The 22,274-nt window shown below is 45.1% G+C and overlaps 2 protein-coding genes across 2 annotated transcripts in view; both read left to right on the plus strand.

Moving 5' to 3' along the window:
* mslnb (mesothelin b) overlaps positions 1 to 9,765 on the plus strand; it is a 10,166-nt gene extending 401 nt beyond the window's left edge. The window contains exons 3-30 of the mRNA XM_030351328.1: positions 144 to 345; positions 494 to 603; positions 940 to 1,058; positions 1,537 to 1,713; positions 1,812 to 1,843; positions 1,969 to 2,066; positions 2,190 to 2,212; positions 2,327 to 2,348; positions 2,462 to 2,489; positions 2,590 to 2,674; positions 3,108 to 3,254; positions 3,625 to 3,836; positions 4,152 to 4,252; positions 4,670 to 4,785; positions 5,279 to 5,455; positions 5,619 to 5,656; positions 5,764 to 5,861; positions 6,036 to 6,058; positions 6,153 to 6,174; positions 6,263 to 6,290; positions 6,403 to 6,487; positions 6,568 to 6,714; positions 7,234 to 7,445; positions 8,078 to 8,181; positions 8,505 to 8,620; positions 8,959 to 9,114; positions 9,264 to 9,480; positions 9,677 to 9,765. Of these exons, the coding sequence (XP_030207188.1) occupies positions 311 to 345; positions 494 to 603; positions 940 to 1,058; positions 1,537 to 1,713; positions 1,812 to 1,843; positions 1,969 to 2,066; positions 2,190 to 2,212; positions 2,327 to 2,348; positions 2,462 to 2,489; positions 2,590 to 2,674; positions 3,108 to 3,254; positions 3,625 to 3,836; positions 4,152 to 4,252; positions 4,670 to 4,785; positions 5,279 to 5,455; positions 5,619 to 5,656; positions 5,764 to 5,861; positions 6,036 to 6,058; positions 6,153 to 6,174; positions 6,263 to 6,290; positions 6,403 to 6,487; positions 6,568 to 6,714; positions 7,234 to 7,445; positions 8,078 to 8,181; positions 8,505 to 8,620; positions 8,959 to 9,114; positions 9,264 to 9,480; positions 9,677 to 9,690 (2,742 nt within the window). The 5' untranslated portion in view covers positions 144 to 310 and the 3' untranslated portion in view covers positions 9,691 to 9,765. The remainder of the gene's footprint in view (positions 1 to 143; positions 346 to 493; positions 604 to 939; positions 1,059 to 1,536; positions 1,714 to 1,811; positions 1,844 to 1,968; positions 2,067 to 2,189; positions 2,213 to 2,326; positions 2,349 to 2,461; positions 2,490 to 2,589; positions 2,675 to 3,107; positions 3,255 to 3,624; positions 3,837 to 4,151; positions 4,253 to 4,669; positions 4,786 to 5,278; positions 5,456 to 5,618; positions 5,657 to 5,763; positions 5,862 to 6,035; positions 6,059 to 6,152; positions 6,175 to 6,262; positions 6,291 to 6,402; positions 6,488 to 6,567; positions 6,715 to 7,233; positions 7,446 to 8,077; positions 8,182 to 8,504; positions 8,621 to 8,958; positions 9,115 to 9,263; positions 9,481 to 9,676) is intronic.
* A 151-nt stretch (positions 9,766 to 9,916) lies between these two features.
* Positions 9,917 to 21,145, plus strand: LOC115540788 (uncharacterized). Its single transcript, XM_030352364.1, has 16 exons — positions 9,917 to 9,982; positions 10,285 to 10,362; positions 10,743 to 10,933; positions 11,140 to 11,229; positions 11,321 to 11,447; positions 12,355 to 12,576; positions 12,775 to 12,873; positions 13,050 to 13,193; positions 15,119 to 15,203; positions 16,122 to 16,312; positions 16,932 to 17,093; positions 17,808 to 17,944; positions 18,448 to 18,587; positions 18,701 to 18,795; positions 18,932 to 19,746; positions 19,841 to 21,145. The coding sequence occupies exons 1-16, from the start codon at positions 9,917 to 9,919 to the stop codon at positions 19,851 to 19,853; spliced, it is 2,655 nt and encodes an 884-aa protein (XP_030208224.1). The 3' UTR covers positions 19,854 to 21,145.
* The last annotated feature ends 1,129 nt before the right edge of the window (positions 21,146 to 22,274 follow it).

Raw genomic sequence — 22,274 nt, forward strand, 5'->3', positions numbered from 1 at the left:
TTGACATCAAAGAGGTGTAAGGTTACATTATTATCTAGTCAATTGCAGTTACTTGTGTGAGTGAGTGATAAAGTGATTCGTTCAGGCACTTCCTCTTACATTGCACTTCATTGCGTCCCCCTGTGTTATAACCTTGCCCCCAGGACTTTGAGGAGGTGGTGGACTACTTCAGGAGCTCTTCCACCAGGTGGACTCCCCCGTCCTGGCCCCGGAGAACCTGGAAGACCCAGACTTCGTCCGCCTCTGGTTCAGGGTCAAGCTGCTGCCCCTTCTCCCCGACGTGCCCCTGGACCTGTTGACCTGCCTCAGCATGAAGAACTTCACCTGCCCCGTGTACCAGGCACTGTGAGTGGTCCATCAACATCATCATAATCATCGTCATCATCAGGTTTAATGACCGTATATGATACTGTTGTGTCCTATATGACTGATGTAAAGGCTGCTCTATGATGAGGTATGATGACCTTCTTTTGTTGCCTCCGGTGGACATCAGCGTGGAAGAGCTGAGTGAGCACATGCCACGCCTGGACCCAGAGCTGATGCACAGTCCCATGGTGTACGAGCACTTCATCTTCCCCTTCCTGTTAAACCACAACGACACAGGTGAGCCACGCCTATGAGCTGTCACAGCAACCCACCTGGTAGCTATGCAAATGATACCTCAAGTTACAAAAGAATAATAATAATAATAAATGAAATTTATATAGCGCTTAATATGATACTCTAAGACGCTTATATAGGACACATCTCCCCAGAAAGAGAGATTTTCAACAATATATTTATATCATCCATCGTAGATTTGTTTTAGCTGCACCAACAATTATTATATTATCAATGCAAAAGTGCTCAAAGGATTTATTTATATTTTTTATGTTTATTTATTTATTTACCTTGCTTTATGGACTCCCGTATGCTTATGCTTGTTTCTTGTTGCCGTAGATCCTCATTGTGTTTCATCAGCTGAGGACAGCGAAGAATGGCTTGAGGATAACTTTGGTTTCTTCTCCGTGTTTGCCTCCCTACGAGAGCTGTACCAACTAAACCCAAGCTTCGCTGCAGTCAGTCACACACACACACAACACACACACACACACACACACACACACCACACACACACACACACACACACACACACACACACACACACACACACACACACACACACACACACACAAGACACGCCCACTCTCAGCTGATAATAACAGTACGTAGTCATCTTAATGCATAATAATAATAATTAGAATTATTAGAATAATTATTATAACAATAATACTTTCATTTTCATTGCAGTTTTTTTGTTCAAGGATACTTATGTGTCAAAACTATAGTAAAAATATAATCAATGTCAGTGATTAAAAATTCAGTTCAAAATACATATCAAACTGATTTAAGGCAAATCATTTATCAAAAGAAATCCTCAAAACATGTTTAAAAGGGAGTCAGAGAGGCTGAGTACCTGATCGGAAACCCAACCTAAACCCTTTTACACGGCCTCCAAGCCCATGACAACGCGTGTCTCTTCCCACTGTCCTCCAGCTGGAGACCCTGGACATCCTGAGCCCCCAGCAGACCGCCCAGCTGCTGGTGCTGCCTCTCCCCTCCCCGGAGGGGAAGGAGGTCATCATCAACGCTGTGTTTGACTACCTGCTCGAGGCGCCTGAGGAGCACCAGTTCCAGGAGGTTGTGCACTACACGGCCATGCTGGCCAGGGAGGTAAGATAGATCTTCTATTATGTATAACATATGGTAATTTATTATTATTAAAAAGAATACAATATTTATAATATTATAAAAATCCCTTTTTCCTGCAGGTTAACCCACCTTGTGCTGTGATAAGACTCATGTGAGTACTTTGAGACCTGGGACAATTTCAAATGACTTCCCTTTGATGATTAAGTCGATTAAACATTATGAGTATCAAAGATGTAAATATATATTCTAATCAGTGATTCTGTATTCATTTGCCAGCATTGAGCGTCTGTACGCCGCTTTGCAATCCTTAAATCCATTGTTTGAACCGTTCACTTATGAGCACATCGATAAACTCATACAAGCAGCCCCAAAAGGTCAGTCACAGGGCACACTCATGCACACACACAAATACATTCATTTTGGCTAACAAATTTGCCATCAGACTTTCCTCACGTTCATTATCTTTGTACTAACAAAATATTTTTCCATTTGGATAGATTGTTTGCCACAGAATGTCACGGTGAGATCTCTTGTATATAGTCCATCCATCGTACTGCTACTATTAAACTGTAACTATCACTGCTGTATTCTATTCCATTTCAATCTTACACATTTTACACTTTATTTCCCACAGTGCCCAATCACCCAGTTCGACGGTAAGAAATACAAAACCACATTCGGTTTTGCAATTGATCACTTCTCATTGTATTATGATGGACAGCAGAGTTGTGTGTGATTTAATCGTTTCCTCTTCCTTGTCATTGGACAGGTTCACGCATCTGCATCGGAGTTAACAGGTGGCCTATTGATTGTATTTATTTTGGCTTAACCAGCAATCTGAAACATTCCCCAAACTTGTTCTCCTTTCAATCCACTGACTCATGTATCTGTTTACAGCACCGGGCTGCAGACTTACCTGAGCATGTCAGACTCAATGGCTGTTTCCTGTAACTTCCCCCTGGAGGAATATGCATGTGCCAAGGTATGCCCATCAATGCGAAACTCCATTGCATTGAAGCGTATTTTCAATTACATTTAAAACTTTATTTAAGCTTTTGGTGCAAAACTGCAATACAAAGTGCCAAAAAACAAGAAATCAATAGAGTTTAAATAACGATAAATCTGAATTGCAGCAATATATTTGAGGGTAGATTTAAAGGAAAAAGAACATGCAATTGTTGATTAGAAGGAAGCTAATCTTAAAAAAAGTAAATTATACCGTTTTGTGTAAGAAATAGGGTACTAAAGGGGCCAAATTCTAGTTGAACGGCATGGCAGGGTTTAAGGGTACAAAGCTGTTGCACGCATTGTGATGGTGTGCAGTGCTAGTCATTTGTTTGAGTGAATAACCAAAGCTGCCGTACTTTCAAATGTCCGTCCTCACCATCACCATCATTTCGCATCCAATTACACAGCTGGAAAACTTCACCGGCGGTCAGCTGGTGGCCCTTCTGAAGTGTGATCTGCCCGGTAACCACAGCCACTCCAGGAGGGTGTGGAAGCTGCTGCTCACCAAGCACCTCCCCGTGTTGGAAGCAGCCTTGGATAGGCTGGCTAACATGGTCAGTAGGCCGACGGGTTGACCATGCTGTGTGTACATTTATGAATACAGCCTCGGGAATCAAATTTCGAACATTATATTTGGACTATATAATGTTACTTTGTAAATTCTCCATGTGTGATAGATTTGAACTTGAACAGTTTATATTACATATATATTGCATCTACTTAAAGTAGCTCCTATTATTAAGTTAATCTAGACCCAGAAAATTGTTTATCCTATGGGACCCCCTGCTGTGAAACACATTCTTGCCCATTCTTCACCCTAAATAACCCACATTTCCATACTGTTATTGTGATATTGATATATATTGTGAGTATCTGACTTTTGTTCCTTGTTGTGTTTGGGATCCTTGGCTTCTTGTTCTCCAGAGCACGGTGATGATTGGCCCATCGGCCGCTGAGGTCCTGGATGTGATCGGAGAGCTGAGAGTGGGCTTGCTGAGCGACGAGCAGCTAAGGGACGCGGACCTGATGAGGTTCTGGTTCTCCGGACGCCTCAAAGGGTTCCTGGCGTCCGCGTCCGGGAGATTCCTCAACTGCCTCGTCGACAGGAACCTCAGCTGCCAGTCCTACCAGCAGATGTAAGACAGTTCTCTTGGTGTTCCCTTGGTGTATAGCGATATAAAGAGACAGAGTTTTGATTTAATCTGTCTCAATTATTTATCTCCCTTCTCTTCTACTTGGCCTCACCCTTCTGTTCTTTTGAGACACAATAGAAAATATTTATCCTCCATTATCAACATCAAAACGGGTTGTCGCAATTCAGTCTTTTTCCGCCAACAAATCCTATTTTTCAGTTTGTGTGTTTATGTGTGAACTGACCCAGACATAAGATGGATTCGGTCCATCCAATGGATGGTGTGTGTTGAGCTCTCTCCTCTCTGTCTCCTGGCCAGACTGGAGGCGTTCAGCGGGCAGTTTGACAACATGAGCCCGCAGCAGCAGCACACGGTGCTGAGACGTCTGGTCCTTCCCTTCCTCTCCCGCCAAGACCCAGGTACTCCCAGCCCCACCGCCCCTCAGCCTCTGTCAGGCCTTCTGATCAAGACCCAGGTACTCCCAGCCCCACCACCCCTCAGCCTCTGTCAGGCCTTCTGATCAAGACCCAGGTACTCCCAGCCCCACCGCCCCTCAGCCTCTGTCAGGCCTTCTGATCAAGACCCAGGTACTCCCAGCCCCACCACCCCTCAGCCTCTGTCAGGCCTTCTGATCAAGACCCAGGTACTCCCAGCCCCACCACCCCTCAGCCTCTGTCAGGCCTTCTGATCCCACCGCCGGACGTACGTCAAGAGACGCCTTTCTTCATGAGATGGTTTCAAATGTTGTTAATATGATCACCCCTGCCACTCCCTCCCTTTCTCTCTCCCTCTCTCCCTCCCTCCCCTGACTCTCCCCCTCCCTCCACCCCCTCCAGACAGAGGCTGTGTCTCAGGCCTCAATAGCACAGAGTGGCTGCAGAGGAACCTGGGGCGGTTCTCAGCCCTGCTGTCCCTGGAGGATCTCCTCAATCTGAACCCAGCCTTCTCCCCTGTACGTAGGATCCTGTCCTGGGGACTATAGTGTAGGAGGGAAACACTTCACGGCTCTCCCGCCCCTCTAGAAGCCTCAATAAGAACCAGGCGTTGCCCGGGTCATATTGTGTAGGACCGCCTAGGGATGCTTGTTATATTTGACCCGGGGTGGTTTTGTGAATAGGAAGGATGTGACGTCTAATCTCATATAATGGCAAAAAGCCCTGTTTAACCTCTGGAGCGCGCAGGCTGCAGTTCACTTACTGTCCAAAGGGGCCAGTAATGGGAAGGAATTTATGATTATTATCCGAAGTCACTTTAACCACGACTATACATGGACTGGTTTAACCACATCTTTACACCTACATAACTAAACCCCTCTATAAGCCATGGCATGGTTCAACCAGGACCATAAATCAACATAACTAGACCCCTCTATAAGCCATGGTTTAACCAGGACTATAGACAGTATATCCAAGCCTTGTCTGGACGCCTGTTTCTCTGGTCCCCAGCTGGAGGCCCTGCCGCTGCTGTCCCCCGGGCAGACTGCAGAGCTGCTGCTGCTGCCGGCTCTCTCCCCCGAGCCCCAGCGGGAGGTGATCCAGGCGGTGTTCACCTTCCTCCGCGCCGCGCCCGGGGACAGGCGGTTCCTGGAGGTCCTCGACCACCTCGTCGACTTGTCTGAACAGGTGATTTAGGCCGGGTTTGGATTCGAAGAGTCCACAGGCAACTTAGATTAAGAGGGCTGACCCGTACCTGATTACGATGATGATGAGGTGTATCTGACCAAAGTCATTGTCCATGTCGTCCTGGAGAAAAGCTTCCGCTAAAAATCATGTTTTTGTTCTTCAGCTCGAGGGAAACATCTCCTGCTCGACATACAGAACAATGTGAGTCATGTTTAAATTCTGGACAGTAAAGACGTGCAATCGCTGCCGAGTAATAACAGGAAGCCGTTGGGTGAACCTAATGAACATACTATGTTTTTGTGTTCCAGTTTCACTGAGTTAGACCGGGCCATGGTCGTGGTGCCTCTGCATGTAGCAGCAGCCATCGACCACAGCAAGCTGCGGCTCTTCAGCCACATACCCAGAGGTCCGATGGCTCAAAATGAAGCTCTCAATAGCAGCAGCATCATTGTCATGATATAGAGCTCGGCCCTATATGGTGACAATGATGCTACTGGACATTTTTTTGAATCAGAATCTATTTGTATAGTTGTGATCATGCTCAGACTAAATACAGACCTCTTCATTTTTTTTCTTATAGACTGCATCATATACAGCGGACAAGTAAGTGTCTGTCCTTTGGTTTTAGTATTTTTGGTATCATCAAGGCTTAAGATACAATGTAAGATGTCTAACCCTAAAACTGTCTCTTTACCAGTGTCCCGTCCTGGTTCTGAATGGTAATTAGCCAAACATCTGAACATTCAATTAACCCCAAACATCTCGTATTAATAGATCACAAATTAATTGATCGTTTTTCCTCCCCAGAAACAAGCATTTGTGCGGAAGTTAACAGGTACATGAATTCACCCTCATAGTAGACCACCAGTGCACGATCCACTTTTATTCCTAAATCCAGTTCGAAAAAAAGCAACCCATGTAAACCTGTCCCTTGTGCCCTCCGATAGCACTTTGCTGCAGCAGTACCTGGACCGGGGCAAGATAAACCAAAGTGTTTGTGACTTCAGCGTCGAGGAATACGCCTGCGCATCGGTAAACTTTCTCCATACACAAACCTTCAAACGATCCTACACTCCTTGTGCTCTGATGTCTAACCGCTACGGTTCTTGTAGCTGCCGGACCTGGCTGCGGAGGACCTGGCAGCCGTGTTGACGTGCAATAACTCCCGTGCGTCGCGGGCCCCCCTGGCCGTCTGGGAGCTCCTCTTCTCCGAGACCACCAAGGTTCTGGGGCCTGCTCTGGATCTCCTGGCCCACATGGTGAGCGTGCTCGTGCTACGTGTTTACGAGGAGAAGAACAACGCTTCATCCATAGTTTGAACCGGCCTTGGGCAGGATGGTCTAGTGAGGGTTTTAGTCTAGTAATGTTTCTCTACAGGCATGAGACTAGGGATGGATGACTCAAAAGCCTGGCTGATCCTGGATCAAAGTGTCTGCCTTAATGCCGAAATAGAAGGGCTGTCCTTTATCTTATATATCTCCAGGAACCCAGGGGTTGTTTTTGAATGTACTGTATATCCACTTCCGTTCAAAAGTTTGGGGTCACTCAGACAATTTCATGGTTCCCATGAAAACTCACACTTTGATTCGAAAATTTCAGCTGTGCCAACAAAATTGCACAAGAAAAAAAAACAGTGCTTTTCTTAAAAAATAAGGACATTTCTAAGTGACCCCAAACTTTTGAACTACATGTCCAAGAAAAAGATTGATTTGAGTGTATCACAATGGAACCTAGTATCACAATGGAACATAACCTTCGTGCTCCCTCCCGGTGTCCAGACCTTCCACCCCAGCTATCCCGCCGCCTCCCTGATCCTGGAGGCCATCAACAACGTCCGGCTGCAAATGCTCCCCCCGGAAATCTATGAGAGCGAGGCCTTCATCCGCCTGTGGTTTGGCCAGAGACTCCGCCCCTTCCTGTCGGCCATCTCCCCCGACACGTTGTCCTGTCTCAGCACCAAGAACCTCAGCTGCAGCACCTACCAGGCCCTGTGAGTACCGTCCCCTACCCTTCAGCTGGTAGCCTCTCAGGGCGCCATTGGAGCAAATACATCACTGTACTGTAAACAAGACATCCAATACAACAGAGCTTAACCAACAGAGCTTAACCAATAGAAGTGCTTAACCATAGAATAGAGCTCACCCAACAGGATGTGCTTTAACCAATGGAGCTTAACCAATAGAAGAGTTTAACCATAGCTAACCCAATATTTTATACATTAACAAATAGAGCTAAACCAATAGAAGAGCTTAACCATAGAATAGAGCTTGCCCAATAGAATATACATTAACCAATAGAGCTTAACCAAAGAATAGAGCTTGCCCAATAGAATATACATTAACCAACAGAGCTTAACCAATAGAAGATCTTAACCATAAAATAGAGCTTTACCCAATATAATGTAAAATTAACAAGTAAAGCTACACAAATAACAAAGAGCTTAACCAATAGAATAGACATTTACCAATAGATCTTAACCGGTAGAATAGAGCTTAGTCAGTAGAATCAAAATAAACAAATAGAGCTTAACCAATAGAATTGAGCTTCATTGTCCACTGGCGCTGGGCCTTTTGCCTCCTGTTGCGTCAAGTGGTGCAGCAACGTGGTCCTCTTGTCCCCTAGTGTTCAGATCTTCAGCCAACACCAGCCGTCCATGGAGCTCGAGACCCAGGTCAATGTCAACGTCTTTTTCATCAGGCCCTTCCTCACCCGGAACCACACTGAAGGTGGGATTAGGAATATCACTCAAAATTAATACGATACAGTAGTGTAGTAACTGTGCGGTTGGTGAACTAACGTGTCGATGTTAAAGTGATTTCCTAATGTAAATGATGTACAATGACACTACTGTATTGTATTGTCATTGTTTATTCCAATGCAATTATTATTTGTCTTCATGGGCTTGTTCTCTGCTAATACAATGATGAACACAGGAACATATTTTGGACCAGTTTTATGACCACCATAGGTGTTTGGCAGTTCTTTATGTCTTCATTATAATGTATATAACATCTATGATCACTGCTGGCCTGTGTATCCTCTGGCGCAGATCCAAACTGTTCAGATAACACAACCAGTGGACAATGGCTGCAGAACAACTTTGGGGGATTCTCTGCGCTGATCTCTGTCAGCGGCCTGCAGATGCTGAATGCAGACTTCGCCCCGGTCCGTCTACAATACTGCAATCACCTTCATCATTTTGAAATGAAAAATATACAGAATAATACAGATTTGTTGTGTTTGTTTTCTTCACTGTCATCCACCTTGACAGTTCCCTAAACCTATAATGTGTTTTGTGCGTGTGTGTGTGTTGTGTGTGTGGTCTGTGTGTGTTGTGTGGTGTGTGTGTGTGTGTGTGTGTGTGTTGTGTGTGTGTGTGTGTGTGTGTGTGGTGTGTGTGTGTGTGTGTGTGTGTTGTGTGTGTGTGTGTGTGGTCTGTGTGTGTGTGTGTGTGTGTGTGTGTTTGTGTGGTGTGTGGTGTGTGTGTATGTGTCTCCGTGCAGCTGGAAGCCCTACCCTATCTGACAGTGAGACAGCTCTCAGAGGTGTCCTCCACCCCAGGACTGCTAACCACGCCCGACCAGGTTAACATGGTGTTGGGCAATGTCCCCAGCTCTCAGCTGGACGCCTTCTTTGACTACGTCTCACCTGCAATAATGGCAAGTTAGCATCATAAACCATGCACAAGTTAGAACTAAACCATTGTACTGTACTGTACTTTAGTATGGTACAGTATGGCATTAATATGGGTAGATAAAACACTCTTAACTCAGCTTTTAACTTCTTCTAACATCTTGACTTTCTCCAGGGTCAAGAGGATCGCTTCCCCTCCCCGGTCAGGGCAGCCATGTTACAGCAAGTGTTTGACCGCGCCAACCTCTCCGAAACCCGCGGTGAGCGATGCGGAGGTGCTGGTCTGGCTCAACGACAGACTGCGCCCCCTGTTGGTGGACTTGTCTCCGTCCCACGTCGCCCCCTTCTTCAGTCTGGTGGCCGGGAGGAAACTGCAGTACAGAACAAGATGGGTAAGAGTCTAGCAGTAGGCTTGGAAACTACATATCGTTATAGTGAAACGATTGTCTTAAACTATTTATAACTGTTTTAACAAATTGACAAATAAAAGTGTGCGTTACTGAATTGCCCTACTTCAAGCTTGATGAATGCAATCCTTTAACTGAACGGTGAACAGGCAGTTAAGATATTGTCTGTTGTCTTCGTCAGAGTGGGGATCCTGAATTCAAGTATCTCAACGCTGAATAACTCCACACTGAATAATATACACTGACCAAATCATCCTGCTGCTGAAGAGGTAACCAACCAATCACGGTTTAAACCGAGAAAATCCAGTTTGATGGACTTCATGAGTGAATTCTAAACATCTGATTCTAGAGCCGACCCCACTCCGCTGCTATGACAACAACAACAACCAAAGCTTCTATGGTTTCCTAAACGGCCGGTTTCATGGGCTTCCAGTACCCCAACCTGACAACCTTCCTGTCACTCATGCCTGAGAGCAGACAGCCTGAGGTATGTGTATACATTTGTGTGTGTGGTGGTGTGTGTGTGCGTGTGTGCGTGGTGTGGCGTGTGTGTCGTGCGTGCGTGCGTGCCGTGCGTGCGTGCGTGCGTGTGTGTGTGTCTGATTGAGCATCTGATTCTTAGATAATACTGTAAGCAAGCGTAGAGCTATGGCCATTTGAGTGGCACCCTCTACCCCCCTGATGTTTGGCTCCTCCCCCTTAACCCCAACCCGCCCATGACTACTCAGTACCTGAGGACGGTGCCTGGACGGAGAGTGCATTCCTCCATGTGTTCTGCTTTCCCTCTAGCTGGTCAACTCCATGCCTCCCTCTGAACTTGGAGAGCTGCTACGGCGTCCTGACATTGTGGACGATGAGCCAATCTCTGTCTCCTCTACAGCCTCTATACTAACACACCCGTGTTCCTGGAAACTGTACGTACCCCCCCCCCCCCCCCACACACACACACACACACACATACACACACACACACACCAATACACAAGCACAAACACGCGTGCCATTGTGCTCACACACACACACATACACACATACACACACAAACCACACACACACACAACACCACACACACACACCACACACAACACACACACACACACACAACCACACACACCACACACGTACATACACAATACATACACACACACACACACACACACACACACACACACACACACACACACACACACACACACACACACAACACACACCTACAAACCTACAAATAACGCTATCCCCAACCACAGGAGACCCTCCCAGAGGCGGTGGGGCGTCAGACGCTGCCATGCGTCTGGCCCACGGCTCTGAGCAGCACGGAGAGGTCGGAGGTCGACGCCTGGTTCGATCGGCGTCTCCCCAACTACCTGGGTTTCCTCACAAAGGACCTTCTCACCTCCGGCGCCACCCAGAACGCCAGCTGCCTGGCCTTCCAAAGACTGTACGTTGTTTCATACGACCGTCACTGAGGGTGGGCTAGGCTGGCCTTCCAGGGTGCAATGGTTCCACTGGGCCGTCGGTCCTGTTAAGGCTGAACTCTTCTGGCTCTTTAGAACTTCTAGGTCCTGCTAGATGTATGTATGTTGTGTTTTGTGATAGGAGCACCATCCCATGAGTAATTGAAAGGGATTGTTTTCGGTTTTTAAGGGTCTCCACGTTGGCGATGCACGACTACGCCGACGCTGACTTTACCACCCGGGATGTGTACCGGTGTCATCAGGTCCTACCTGACTTCAGGTCAGTCGTGGATCGCAACGTTCTTAATTGCACTGCAGTCTTTGTTTTATTTGTTGGATTTTCAAATGAAGCGTCCATAATCGTCTGGCAGAAACGGTGCCCAAGTGTTACAACGCAAGCGCCCGGAGTTGAACTCCACGGCGTGGTTCGTTGAGTACATCGGGGCCTTCACACCGTTCCTCACGCTGAACGACCTCAACACCTTCGGCCCTGTACAGGTACTGGAGGTGTACGTCGCGGGTGGATGGATGGGAGGAGGGATGGTGTATATGCAGATGCATGGATGGTGTAGACGGAGATGGATGAATGGATGTTGGAAAGACGGATGGAGTTCCCAAGGATGAATGAGGAAAACGGATGATGGATGGATTGTCGATGGACGATGATAAATGGATGGATGGAGGACGATTGGTTCGATGAATGTGAGGCAATAGATCAATAGATGGATCTAACTCAGGTCGGGTCATCATATCATCATATCTTTTTAGGTGTTCACAGTGAACGTTCAGAACCTCGCCCTGTTCCAACCAGTCGTCCCTGCCCGTCAACCTAACCGCCTTCCTCACTGAGCTCCTTTACCAGCAAGACAGCAACTTCAACCCCCTGCTGTGAGTCCCAGTCCAGCACGCATCCACAGCTGTGATAATAGTATTCTCCCATTGAAAATGTTCCTTCATTTTCTTCCTATCTCTCCTATCTTTCTTTCCTTTCTCTCTCTCTTTTTTCTTTCTCTTTCTCTCTTTTTCTTTCTCTTTCTCTCTTTCTCTTTTTTCTTTTCCTTGCTTTGTGCTTCTCTCCTCTTTTCTTTCTCTCTCTTACTCTTTCCACTGTCTACAGACTCCCGCTCCAGTTTCGGTGCTCTGCTCCAGCTAGTTCATTTGGCCAACTGAATGCGCTCCAGAGTAGCATAGTTCTGTACAATCTAACAACTCACTGCACAGATCTGGACCCCCAGGTATGAATTTCAAGCACAACAAAGTCAAAGCAACGGAAATATCCAACTCAGTATAACACAGGTTCACGGAAATAAAACCGTCATAGAAAAATACACACATTTTGAGAAGCAGTGGGCGACTATGAACAGACATGACCATGTGCTCATAGACTCTGTCCTGAACCCTGTAGATCTCTGCTGCCTTAGCCGCTAACTTTGGCGACGAGCTCACGACAGACGCCATCGCTGCACTGAGCGAAGAGAGCGCCACTAGCATTTCCGCCGGTCAGATCAACGCCGCTAGTCCGCAAGTTCTGCTGGCCTCCCTGGGAATCCTCAGCAGCGCGACTGGCTGGAACCAAGGCCAGGCCCTGGCAATCGTCCAAGCCCTGACGTCCTCAGGAGAGCTACAGGTATGAGGATGTGGGGTTGGGTGTGGCGGAGAGTGTTGTTGTAAGTGCTGTTTTTTTTTTAACAGCTAACTTAAAGCTGCACTACTATCATAGTCATGCTCTGAATGCTGTCCCTCTGTACTTCCAGATCACCAACCAAGCAACGTTAACTATGTTGGGATCTCTCGTGGTCGGCGTTCCCTCCTCGGTCTTCGGCAGCATCTCGGGCACAGAGCTGATCAGCGCTTCCAGGATCCCACGTTCTTAACGCATTTCATCAGCGCACCAACGATCGTCCAGCAGACCTTCGTCAATCAGGTAGAGGCAGAGGCTCCGGCCAATAACACCTTTTGCAAAACTCAAGCCTTCGCTCATCATGTGGTCGCCTGAGGACAAAGACGCCACGGGATCGCGTTTTGTCGGTCAGGTATTTTTCAAATTGATTGGATGATAACTTCAGTCATACCTGCCACACTTCTTCCCTGTCACGCTAGATTATATCTGTCAACAGTAGCAGCACGGCAATCATAGACAACGTACCAGATGCCCTGGCGACCGAGATACCACGCTTCTTTCTGGTTTTCAGCAGCACCACGGTCGTCATGAGACTCAATAGAAAGACATGGAGGAAGCAGCAGGTAGGAGCCAATACATTTGAAACCACTATGTTGATTACAGATTTGTTATCAAAAAAGAAGAAAAAAAGTACAAAAGTATTTTGTTCTTTAGGCGGTGCTCTTCTTTGACACGGTTGCCAATGGAATGCAAAATCAAGAGGACAAGTGAGATTTTTAATTCAAACAATGTTTTGTATTTTTTTTTGCAATTAATCTGTAGCTTTTAGTGCTCAATAATGTTGGGTTTGTGTGAGTGTGTGTGTGTTTGTGTGTGCGTTTTCATCTTTGTTTGCGTGTGTTTGTCTGAATCTGTGTTTGCGTGTGTGCGTTTGTAGTATTTCCTCTTCCCTCCTCGCAGGATTCACGTGCACCCGAGTAGTGACTCTGACCAAGGCGAGGATCCCTAGACTGGTCAGGGCCTGCAGAAGGAGAGGCAGGCAGAGGGTTATACTGCAGGAGACCCAGGTATGCGGGATCACATGGAACAGACCCACAGATACAACCACTCATGGCAGGAAATGATGTTGTCTATCCAACGGGAGGTGACCATGCGATTGTATTTGCTTGCCTCACTCCAGTTGACCTGCATGTACAACCTTATCAAAAATGAGACGGATGTGACCAGCTTTAACCTCTACCCGCCTGATGTGCTACTCTACTACGAGTGAGTCCACCCCTAAATCCTGAACGTTTTGGGCGGAGAACGACGAGAGAAAAACCTGTCAAAGCTTTTACCAATTATGGGAGCTCCGCAAGAGCTTGTTGAACGAGCAGAAAGAAAAGATCAACGCTTAATTTTGATATTTACTTAATGTATTCAAATTTTTCCGCGCCAGAAACTAAATCTTTCTCCCCTTTAATATTGCTGTTTTTGTTTTCGATTTCAAGCTATTCTTTGGTGCCACAAGCAAATTGCAAGTCATACTTTCAAGAGCTGGCAGAGGCAGATTTCTCTGTTTTCTCAACAACACTCCAGTTCAAGCGGGCGGAACTGTTTACCAACGCCAGGAGCTGTCTGGTACGTCCAGTAACAATATACAGACAACACAAGCACAGCAGGCAGGGACACTTATTGTGTTCTACAGTCATCTCATGTGATAAATGTACCACACTCACAATTGTTTATGTAGTCCATTGATATTTGATATTTTTTGGAACTGGATTGAAGTTTTATATTAAACGTCATCACAAATGCATTTCTCTGTCTTCTAGCTTTACTGATGGCTGGCAGATATTACTATGCTTATTTGACTCTGTAATATAATCTATTTTATTTTCTCGTCAGGGCATAACGGGCACTGGGTTGAGTGAGAACAACGTGATGGTTCTGGGGAACATGTGCTGCACTCTTGACAGCTCAGTCATCGAAAACTCAGACCCAGTCGATCTTGGAGAAGCTCAAAACTGTAAAGACTTCACTAGCCCACAAGTGACTGCGATGGAGACCTTGCTATTGTCTGGGAACACCACCTATGGGTAATCTAGAAAGACATTCCTAAATCCTAAAACAGGTTATTTTTAGCTTAAATAGGAATATTAAATTGAGCCATATGGGGCATGTTCTTTACTATTTTTTGTTGATGGTTTTTTCTATTGTTGATTGTTTGTTTGTTGTTCTCAGGGCTCCTAGTACATGGAATGGCCAGACTTTGGAAGACCTGGAAATACTACCACTCTACCTTACGCAACCATTCTATGAGAAGTTTGACACGGGTATGTCATGTGACACATGAGTCATGGTTTTTTATATGTGTGCATTTCAAGGTTCCCGATAATGTATAGAGTTTTGTCTTTTGTACCGGAAATCAAACAGACAATAAAGCGGCACAAAGCCGGATGCAAATTCACGCAATGTCCATTCGTTTGCCGGAAGTTTTACCATTGTTTCCCTGACACTTTCAGAGAACTAAGAGGAGATTCCTCAGAACCTTCCTGAGAACTCTCAGAGAAAATGGAGTGAGCCGACAAAGGAAAAGAAGGATGAAAAGAGAAATAAGGCCTCCATTAGAAGTCGGAGAACGAGGGCCGCTGGTACGTTCATCTAAGGCCCAATCCATTTCTACCCCTTACCCCTTCCCCTTACCCCTCCCCCTTGTTTTGAAGGGGTAAGGGGAAGGGGTAAGAGGTAGAAATGGGATTGGGCCCAAGGCCCAATCCCATTTCTACCCCTTACGCCTTCCCCCTTACCCCTTCCCCTTACCCTTACCCCTTCAAAATAAGGGGGAGGGGTAAGGGGAAGGAGTAAGGGGCAGAAATGGGATTGGGCCTAAGTCTCTAAAAGCTAGCGCAGGCAATTTTCCAGCATCCAACCAACACCTATACTCCTTCAAAACCACAAAACACATGACTAGCTTGCTAGCTTTAGCATAGGTCTTCCAAGCCTTGTGGAAGACTCCAGTCATTCGCAATGAGTTTATGGGACAAGTTAGCCGGGTAGGTAGGTAGACACGCTCAAAAACCCCAGCCAATCAGATCGTGCGAAAACAATTAGAAAATAAATTGTGCCGTCACATAAATGCTCTATTATAACTGCATGTCCTTAATAAACAAATCATTTATTTAATGTAAAGCTAAGGTAAGGTTGCAATATATGTTATGCTGACCCATACAGCATAGGAGTATATGATCTTTTTATGTTTTAAAAAGCTCTCTCCATGTCACAAAGGGAAATCGCTATAGCTCCAGTTTGTTTCACTATAAAGATAATGGGGTTAGAGCGCTATCGCACTGAATAGATGGAGCCTGCTTAGTGGCTTGACAATGAGAAACAGAATACAAATAAGTAAATTCCAAGAAATGTACTCAAAAAACATTAAATAATTTGAATTACAACAACATCATAAAAGCAGGGACATAAAAGCATCCTTTATTTTGTATGTCTATAAGTCAATAAGGAATGTTTTATTTTCTTTGGGATTTCATATTTCCTTGGTGTCCTTTTGATTCCAGACGAGGAATGCACCTCGGGGGCGATCACGCAGGTCACCATCAGCGACGCGACCTTCCCCTTCGACTACACCACCGCGGCCCAGTTCAACAGTTGCCTCAGCGCGACCACCACCAGAGACAACCTTGCTGCCATCACGCAGGCAGTGGATGACACAGAGTACCTCCGAATCGTTCTCGACAAGCTGCAAGAGGTAGGCCATTGGGCTGGCTGGTTGTTGTTGTTGTTGCCATGGAGACAATGACCTGGTTATGTTCTGACTTGGAAGTCGACCTAAAGTCGACCTAATTCGACCTAATTAGTCGAGCTAATTTTCGGACCAGCAAATCATACCAAGCTGATGAAGACACAGATTGAACGTTTCACTGTATTGTAGCTGATCATTGGTGTGATTGGACCTGGATCGGGTAGGAACGCATTATCTGAGATGATCTTGCTGTCAAAGGACCCTCTTGGCAGATATCCCAGGAAATATGTTTGCAATTGTGTTACGGATTATTCATATCAAATCCATCATCACAAGTGTATGAATGTACTGTGCTTTAAGTTTTTTTTTTTTTTCTTTACTATATATTTTATGGGCCTTTTATGGCTTCACGGACAGGAGAGTGCAAAGACTGCAAAGTGGGTTGATCGAGAGAGGTGATGTAGCACATGGACGCAGGTCGCAATCAATCCTGGGTTGCTACCAGGCCCTCCACCCTTTGTGGTTGGCGCGTTAGCTGAGCCACCCATAACAACGCTGATTCGATCCTTCAAGAAAACAACCCCTTTAAAATACCCTGTGCTAATGTTGGCTCTACCACCCTCAGGCATACGCTTCCACATCGTCCATCCCGGAAGATCAGGTCAAGGTCCTCGGACCGGCATCTCGAACAGCCACCAGTGAGGACATCAGCATGTGGAACATCACCCAGATCGACACGCTGTCCGACCTGATGAACTCCGCCAATGGGGAGTGGGATCCGACCTTGGTGAGCAGCACAACTAACAGTCATCTTGAATGTGGGGGACGCTAACTTCTTCACACTATTGACCAGAAGGGCTTGTATGTCTCTTTGTCACGTCGCAATGACCGCCTCCATGTTGGCAGCATAGGAGCATTGTAATGTTGGTTATTATGTTAGTAGTAATTTGTTTTGGTCACTGTTGACCAATTAACAGTGAAATGATTGGTCATTATGGGAAGACATTGTTTTGTATGAAACTGCCACCGCGTTTCTCATTGGATTAGCATGGTTACGACAACTCTCTTGAGTCCCTTCAAAATGACGGAGAATCACCAACAAGAAAGAACCCATGAGGCATTATAAAGTACAAGCCCTATCGTTGGCTGTTCTAGAAGCTTCCTTCTTGACGATTCAGTTGAATTATTAATCTTTGTTAAAGATTAAAGACAAATATTTAGAATTGCTAGCGTGAATGTTATTAAAGTTCATTTCTTTACAATTCAGATTAACAGCCCGCTTGATTACGATATGATGTACTCCCCAAATCCCAGACAGAAATGTTTTAATGTTCAAGCTAATTTTGGTGAATAGCTGGCTTGAATGAAGATACAATCTTGGCAATGAAGATCCAAACAGATCTTCATTGGCAAAAAAATAAAAGTTAACTTATCACTTTGGGGCCCTTATCTGCCCTAATATTCCTTCCCACATTGTGTTTCCCTTCTTCTACTTCGTCAGGCTGAGGCTATCATCTCTAAGTATCTGACACGTCCGGGGAACAGTCTGGGTACTGCTGAGCTGAACCAAATTGGAGGAGCCAACTTGTGTGCTCTGAGCGTCAGTGTGCTAAGGAACATCTCTGCAAATAGCATCAGGTAGCTGAGGAGTGCTAACTAGCTTTGAGTGGACTCATTGTTCTACTAAAACAAAATTGGATATATTATTTGACTCCACAAGCATATCATGTTATAAAAGATGGACGCAAATATTCATCATTCCATGTCGTGCTTTGCTTTCAGACATCTGAATGTTGTGTTTAATTCTTTTTAAAAAGATCCACAAGATTAGGTATGATTTAAGAGCTGTCATTTGAGTTCAAATTGTTACAAAGGACATAGCCTTCATACAGCTATTTGTTAAAAGCTAATCGTGACACTATGACACTATCTGTTCTGGTTAACTGTGCCTGCCTCTGTTTGAGGCAATTTTTGAATTCTGACCAATGGGGGCATCTCGTCAATCACATACCAGCACAATGAATCAAATACTTTAGGTTTCCTTTAGAAACAATTATTTTGTCAATGTACAAAAACATATTTTGAGGTTGGAATGTTAAGTGAAACCGTTAGTTTTTTATTCTTGTTTTCTCCTGTTGCAGAAATGCCAACGAGCTGACGATCACCAACTGCAGCATAGAGAACAAGAGAGCGCTGTTTACCATTGCGCAGGTAGCCTTCAGCGCGACCCGGGCTGTAATGGTACCAATTACCGAGTTCCAGCTCATCACGTCCTATTTGGGTGCGTTAACCTCCACAAACACGCAATTCGCACCCAATTAAGAGGGAGCACACCACGAAAGTAAGCCGATACAATAGGTCATACAATTTGCCGCCGTCATTTCTGGCTCACAGGTGGTGCTGATTCGAGCTACATCAACCGTTTGGCTGATTCCGGTGTTAACATGGACCTACCTACTTTTACCAGCCTGGACCCGGAAGTTGTCCCGGTAAGTGACGTGTGGTCAAACCAAATCACGCAAGAGTAAACTCACTAACAGACTTATAAGGTCTATAGTCGCTGTCGTTCGTATCGCGTCTTTTATGTCTGTGTGCGTGAACATGGTTGCACTATTCTGTCTGCAGAGCCTGACTGTGCCCCAGGTCAGAGGTCTCCTGGGATCCAACACCGACGACTTAACTGCCTATAAGGACGACCCTGTGGTCCAAGACTGGGCTAGTCGGCAGTCACAGACAGACCTCGATGGCCTTGTTTCGGGACTCACAGGTCGTGCCGTGGCATCAACGACCACGCCTGCTGCAACCACTGCCGGGGGAACCACTGCCGGTGGAACCACAGCCAGTGGAACCACTGCCGGTGGAAACACTGCCGGTGGAACCACAGCCAGCGGAAACTACAGCCGGTGGAACCACTGCCAGCGGAACCACAGCTGCAACCACAGCCAGTGGAACAACAGCTACTGGAACCACAGCCAGTGGAACCACAGCAGGTGGAACCACAGCTGGTGGAAGCACAGCTGCTGGAGCCACAGCCGGTGGAACCACAGCTTCTGCAACAGCAGCCAGTGGAGCCACGCCTGCTGCAACCACAGCAGGTGGAAGCACAGCTGCTGGAGCCACAGCAGGTGGAAGCACAGCTGCTGGAGCCACAGCAGGTGGAAGCACAGCTGCTGGAGCCACAGCAGGTGGAAGCACAGCTGCTGGAGCCACAGCTGGTGGAAGCACAGCTGCTGGGGCCACAGCAGGTCCAACAACAGCTGCTGGAGCCACAGCTGGTCCAACCACAGCTGCTGGAGCCACAGCAGGTGGAACCACAGCTGCTGGAGCCACAGCAGGTCCTACCACAGCTGCTGGTACTCCAGTTGCTGGAACCACAGTTGCCCCAGCGGGTGGAACCACGACAACCACCACGACAACCACCACTACCACCACCACTACAGGTAAGTAATGTGATTGATGTGAATGGATGAAAGGCTGGTTGATAAGCCTACCCTGATGGTCTGTTTCTTTAACATCTGCACGTCTCTGTTTCAGCTTCCGGTGGTGATGGCACAAAGCCAGACATCTTCTGCCTTCTCACCCTCCTCCTCGTCTTCCTCACATCCCAGCATATCCTGTCCATCTGAAACGGCACTCAAGTATAGCGTGGCACTCCGGGTAGTAATGAAATTATAAAAGGAAAAGGGATCCCTATTACTGGTCTATTTTGGTATATGTGACGCAATCAAGACTGCATCTTAGTATTTCCTCAATATATGCTTTACGTCATGATGAGGGATTGCCTGAAGTATGAAGGCTGTAACTTAAATAGTACATCTAAAATATCTGATGCACATTTATTTTCCACAGGAGTCAGTTTTGTGTATGTATAGCCGGCATAACGTTTTATAAATAAAAAATGGATAAGTCATGTTCTGATATGGACCATAATTCATAAAAATGTACTTCCATTTCTTATGAAAGGTGTTTAATTATATAAAAAAAATGTTTTTATTATAATTATAATATTATTATTCAGCAGTACGATAATACAAATAAATGTTGGTGTTATGGAAAATGTAATGCAAAAGATTAAGCCTATTAAATTATGATTCAATAATTCACTATTAAAATTGTCTTGACTGTTAAAAATAGTCAAATTGTGTAATTACTCTATTCTAATATATTCTAATATTCTAATCTATTCAAATACAAAACGTGAAAAACTGGCACGTTTGCAGGCAATTCTCAATTCAAAAACTATCGGAGAAAGCCGGCGCCCTCCAACGCCTTGGTTATTGTTCAAGGTAGGAAAGAATTTACGGAGCCCCTTAAGGGAACTGCATAGAATGGAAAAAAAACTAAGATATATGTGATGTGAAAAACTTAATGCACGTTGACAAATAAATCATGGTTTGAAAGTAAAATCAGGGTGAAAAAAAATAGGGGGAAATAAAATAAAATGCATTTCAAGGCACTTCCTCCAGTCTTTGGGTCCCACAACTGGGTCAAAATGATTGTTAGGCACAGTTTCATTTTTATAACGGCAATACTTTTGATTAACTGTTGTGGTGCCACCCTTGGACATGAGCACTTACAGTCTGGTTGTTTGATCTGACACTGGTGTAGATTGCTGCAAAAACTAAATTGTTGTTGTTTTCTAATACCAGGCAAACATTAGCTTCTCTTCCTAACATTCAAACTTTGAAGGGCAGTCAGATAGTGTCACAGTACCGTATCCAGTTTTCTTAATCGATGATCGTTTAACTTTTAAACTTCACATTGAAAACGTAGTAAAGAAACTGTAATTGTACTTAAGCTTGTTTTTTTTTCTAGAAATAAATCCTGCTTTTTCTATGCTGCCAGGAAAATAATTGGTTGAGGCCACATTTCCTTTCCTTGACTAAGGCGATCTGTTCTGCACGTCTCTGCCCAGTGCTTGCAATGGCTGGACACTGTGTTTTTTTTTTTTTAATTATTTGTTTATTTAGCAGGGACAATGCACAGCTCATTAGCAGTACCAGAGTTAACTATAAGCTAATTTTCATATGTAGTCCCTGGGCAGGAAACAGAGAATAACATCTCTGTCAAAAGGGAAACCTAACACTGAAGTATAAAAACAATAACACACAATTTTACAACAGTAAAACACAACAACTCAATATCACAGCTGACAGGCTGCAATGCTCTCAATCAGGATCAATGTTCTTCATTGGCCTTGCGCAGACTCATCTGCAAATGTTTTTTGTAATTTATGCCAGAACACAGTATATTTTATATAGATGGTTATAAAATATAATTTATAACCAAATAAAAGTACAGTTCTATAGAACCTAATAGAAGGTATTATTTTTCCAACCAGATATAGTTACAATCAATAAATGGATAACGATTTTTTTTTTAATGTAATTGCTGTCATCTTTTGCATTTAACTGTATATTACATCAACATTCACTATGGACAACTACAAGCGTTCTCTCACTGGGCTTTGAATGCAAACCACCACAAGAGGGAGAGACAACCGTTTTAGAAGGGATCTTGAATCTACCCTGAGTGGTTGCCAGCTCAGGCAAGAGCTGCAATGAACAACTGGCTTCTGAAGGACGCACTTGTGCATTCAGCGTATAGGGCGGGCAGTCACTGCTCACAATGACCACGTGTTATTTTTGCCACATCTCTGAAAGTATCATGGCTGAATCCTACCAATTCCTTCTATTGATTGGAATTCCGACTCTTTTTGGTGAGCCAGAACATTTGACTCCCAACAGCTCTTCAATTAGTACCACTTCTGGTTTTAATAATTCAGCAACATTTAGCATAGTTTGAGCTATGAGTGGTAGGCCTATGTGTGGGCATATCTCTTTAAATTATTCAATGTAATTGTACTTAATCTTATTTTATCCAGAATACAATCATTTTACGTTTACATGGTTAATATAAAAACCTTATGGTCTTTTAATATTTTTCAAAAAATTAATAAAAAATATAT

The sequence above is a fragment of the Gadus morhua genome, chromosome 3 (genome assembly GCF_902167405.1).
Source record: "Gadus morhua chromosome 3, gadMor3.0, whole genome shotgun sequence".
Classification (NCBI taxonomy): domain Eukaryota; kingdom Metazoa; phylum Chordata; class Actinopteri; order Gadiformes; family Gadidae; genus Gadus; species Gadus morhua.

Bases quoted from the DNA above. Each gene is read 5' to 3' on its own strand.
- LOC115540788 (XM_030352364.1), top strand. From the start codon at position 9,917: ATGGGCTTCCAGTACCCCAACCTGACAACCTTCCTGTCACTCATGCCT. The intron at 16,313-16,931 runs GTAGGCCATTGG...TACCACCCTCAG, and splicing joins TTCTCGACAAGCTGCAAGAG to GCATACGCTTCCACATCGTC. The intron at 17,094-17,807 runs GTGAGCAGCACA...CTACTTCGTCAG, and splicing joins GGGAGTGGGATCCGACCTTG to GCTGAGGCTATCATCTCTAA.